We start from the raw sequence: 3,974 nt of genomic DNA on the forward strand, positions 1-3,974 counted from the left end.
ATTTTATTGCGTGAGAAAATTATAAATCGATGAAAAATACGCATTGAGGAAAATAAGTAATGCATTGTTTTTATCAAGCCGACTCATCCGCCGGACTCAATAGCATTTTATTGCGTGAGAAAAATATAAATCGAATGGAAAATACGCATCGAGAAAAATAATTAACGCATTTTTCCTTATCGGGCCGACTCATCCGTCGGGATCTTCGACGCATTTTTTTTTTCACGCCCGAGACCCCCCGCCGTCATCGCGGTTTCACCGTCTCTCTCTCGCTCTCGACGATGCGGCTCGCGTACATAATCGCGTTAACCGCGTGTTTTAACGCCGCGACGTGCATCAATTCCACAATTACGGACGACAATTACGCGTTCACGTTCGAATACCTGCAGAAATACGGATATCTGTCCAACGACGTGGACGCGATTCCGGCTCAAAGACGAAACGACGTTTTTTGCAAAGCCTTCAAGGAGTTTCAGAATTACTACGATTTACCCGGCGACGGAACGCCCAACAACGAAACGCTGCAATTCATGAGTAAACCGCGATGCGGTTTCCGAGATATCCTGAAGCACGAAACGAAAGCGAGCCTGTCCAAATGGCCGAAGACGCACCTGACGTGGCATTTTCACTTAGCCGACGAAACCGAGCTGAGCACGGCGCAGGCCGCGTTCGACCTGTGGTCGCAGCATTCGGCATTGACGTTCAAACGCTCCGAAACGCCGAATGCCGACATTATAATATCTTGGCGACGCCTACTACACTATAACTCGAACATCGAGGTAAACGGAGCATTGTGCTCGGTCAAATTCGACGGCCCCGGCAACGTGCTCGCCCACGCGTCTCTCCTGACGGACCAAGCGGGATTCGTTTCCGAGGTGCACGTCGACGGGAACGAGCCGTGGCACATTTACGTCAACAAACATCCCGCGGATAAGTTTTCCCTGCATTACACGTTGACGCACGAGATTGGCCACGCCCTCGGATTGCCGCACAACAGGCGCAAAACATCGGTGATGTTCGCGATACAGCCGGACCAGCAGTATCCGGTGAAGCTCGACCAAAACGACATCGCCGACATTCAACGTTTGTACGGTGAAAAAATTCAGAACGATAAGCCGCGTCGGACGCCAGCGCCGCCGCCGCCGCCGCCGTCGCCGGACCTGTGCAGCCTCGATCGCGTGAACGGGATATTGATTTTTGAAAATCGAATGTACATCTCGTACAAACGTTACGTTTGGTCGGTCGTTCTGGACGGTAGGACGTACAACGGACCTTTAGCCCTCTCGAATCACATGAGCTTTCTTCACGACAATTACACGCGCATGACCGCTGCCTATCAATCCCCGTCCGGCAATCTCATGGTGTTCGTAGATAATTTGGTATACTTGGTTCAATATCCGGAATTTAGTTTGTGGCCAGGTTGGCCGAAGACCCTGCAAGAACTCGGATTTCCCGAAAACGCGCTGATCAACGGAGCGGTGAACACCCACAGAGGACGTTCCTACGTGGTGTTCAACGGTAACGCGGTGGGCAAGATAGACAAATGCGACAAGGACAAGAGAGTCGCCAAATTTACGCCCCTCGAGGCGACGTTTTCCGGAATACCGAAAGGCGTGACGACGATATTCCGCTACATCGACGGCAATCTGTACTTCACCACTCGGGCGCTTTCTACAAATTTAACGAATTTACGAGGACCGTCTCGTCGGCCGGTAAATTCGATCTGCGGATACTGAATATCGTCTGCCCTAAGGCCGAACTGCTGCAACAGTTGCGCGATCTCCTCGATCGAATCGTACGCCTCAACGATAACTCGCTAACGTCGGCGAGCGATTATTGGAACGATGACGACACCGGAGTTCGGCTCTCCGATTTCCGCATCCGCCGAAGGAAGTAGATTACCGCGCAAATTTCCCACACCGCGCCACGCGCGACATAAGTCAAATCTTTCCTACTTATACCGACGTGTCCCTTCCAAGGCATCAGTGTCGCGTCGTCGGCCGAATACGACGCGTCGGAAAAAAAAATCAGAAAGAAACGGTTACCGCGGCGCGAAATGTTCTCGACGTTGGCCGATCGACCCGCGCCGAGGAGTATTTCTCCTACGGAGACGGCGGATTCGGAGGCGAACGATAACGGCAATAAAAGACGGAGGATCAGTTCGATGGACGATCGCCATTATCTTCCTCGTCGCCAGGAATCGCGTCGCAGCTCTCATCCTCCAACCGACGCGCCCGTCGAGGACGATCGTCGTCGTCATCATCAGGAGTTTCGTTCCAACTTTCCGGTCGAATTGCCCCCTGTGCGCATCCTGACGACGCGTTATCTGCTGACGACGACTGGCTACAAGTACATAGCCATAGGTATCACGATCAAGACACCGTGGTACAGTCTTCATACCACGCCTTTGTACGTGGATATCGCCCTAGGGGACAAACAAGGAAGGGAAATCTCCCTGACGCTCGACATGTGGAAAGGACTGATCGAGCGCAAACGCGACGTATTGTCGTGCATGGAACGCGCTCTTTCCGACGTAACTTACCCCCCCTCGCCGATGTCGATCGGAGGGATGACAATGCGATTCGGAGTGATCAACAACGGGCCGATCGTACGTATAGAGCTACCCAACCTGGCTCGCGTGGCGATGGTGCGCACAACCATGCTCAAGCTGTACAATCTCCAATTTTGCGTGGATCGCGTCATCCGTGCGCTGAGCGCGGCGACCAAGGAGGTCGACGCTAAGTTTTTGCGCTATCGGGAGATAGCCGCCGCCGCGATGAAAATGGAAACTTCGATTCAGCCTGAGATACAGAAGAGCGATTTCTTCGATCCTGACAACATCGTCGACTGCGAGATAGCCGCGCTATGTTTCGTGGGAATCTCGTTAATCCATTCATGCGCGTCACTAATTAGATGACGAGGCATTTGGCTACTGTTAAGAGAGTCATAGTTACGACCGCACCGGGGGGTCTGGGGGGGCGGTTAACCCCCCCAGAATCCTCCCGTGGTCGGAGTGCAATCAACGTCAGCAGTACTTCCCTTCACGCTAGAATCGGAGCCGACACCGGGGATTTCCCCCTTACAGAGCCCATACCTGACGATTACGTACTCCCGGACAAGCCGACCCTTCAAACGTAGGGGTACGGTTTCCCGTAACGCACATATGACTCACTATTGTACCTGTGGTGTTCCCCAGGTAGCAGGGTTAAATCCTGCAGCGAGCATGACCTACTCGGATTAGATCAGCTCCACTGACAGGACCGGGGTGCCAAGGCACCCCACTAACAGATAATGCGCAACATGAGCTTCATAGCGCTAACCCACACTAGGCCCTCTATGCCGCTCACTCGGCTATGCGAAACCTCTGCCCCTACGAGTCCGACATCATCTGGTAGGGCACCGGTAGCCTCCCGGTGGGGCTCCCTACCCCCGTAGTACTCGTGTCGAGCGATCTTAGCTCACGTTTGACGAGTTGCCGCCGCTGGTGCCATGCCACCAGCTACCACGTAATCGCACGAGTCACCCCGTACTGTTAACGCGTCGCTCATCGGTTGCCCGGGGATCCGGGATTCGGCAGCAGTCGACGCGCCTTAGGAATATACGGCACGTGGTGCGCCATATACCCCGCTCGTATTGGGCACCTCCCACGCACGAGCACGCCGCGCTCGCCTCGCGAAACGCTACCCTGTTCAGTACTACCGGCTGCATCCGTTACCCAGCTACCTGGGATTGGGCAGCAGCCCAGCAGTTTTATGGGTAAAGGGCACAGGGTGCACCGTTTACCCGTTTACCCGCGCTTGCTTGAATTTCTTCACGTTGACATTCAGAGCACTGGGCAGAAATCACATTGCGTCAACACCCGCGAGGGCCATCGCAATGCTTTGTTTTAATTAGACAGTCGGATTCCCCTAGTCCGTGCCAGTTCTGAGCTGAGCGTTGAATGGCGGCCGAAGAGGACGACCACGACGGCTCGC

General features: G+C 54.0%; 1 protein-coding gene across 1 annotated transcript; it reads left to right on the forward strand.

Moving 5' to 3' along the window:
* Positions 1-281: 281 nt before the first annotated feature.
* Positions 282-1,736, forward strand: LOC112468093 (72 kDa type IV collagenase-like). The gene has a single exon (XM_025037128.1). It carries the CDS (start codon positions 282-284, stop codon positions 1,734-1,736), a length of 1,455 nt encoding a protein of 484 aa, XP_024892896.1.
* Positions 1,737-3,974: the final 2,238 nt, after the last annotated feature.

The sequence above is a fragment of the Temnothorax curvispinosus genome, unplaced genomic scaffold (genome assembly GCF_003070985.1).
Source record: "Temnothorax curvispinosus isolate PA1 unplaced genomic scaffold, ASM307098v1 QBEX01018065.1, whole genome shotgun sequence".
Lineage (NCBI taxonomy): Eukaryota > Metazoa > Arthropoda > Insecta > Hymenoptera > Formicidae > Temnothorax > Temnothorax curvispinosus.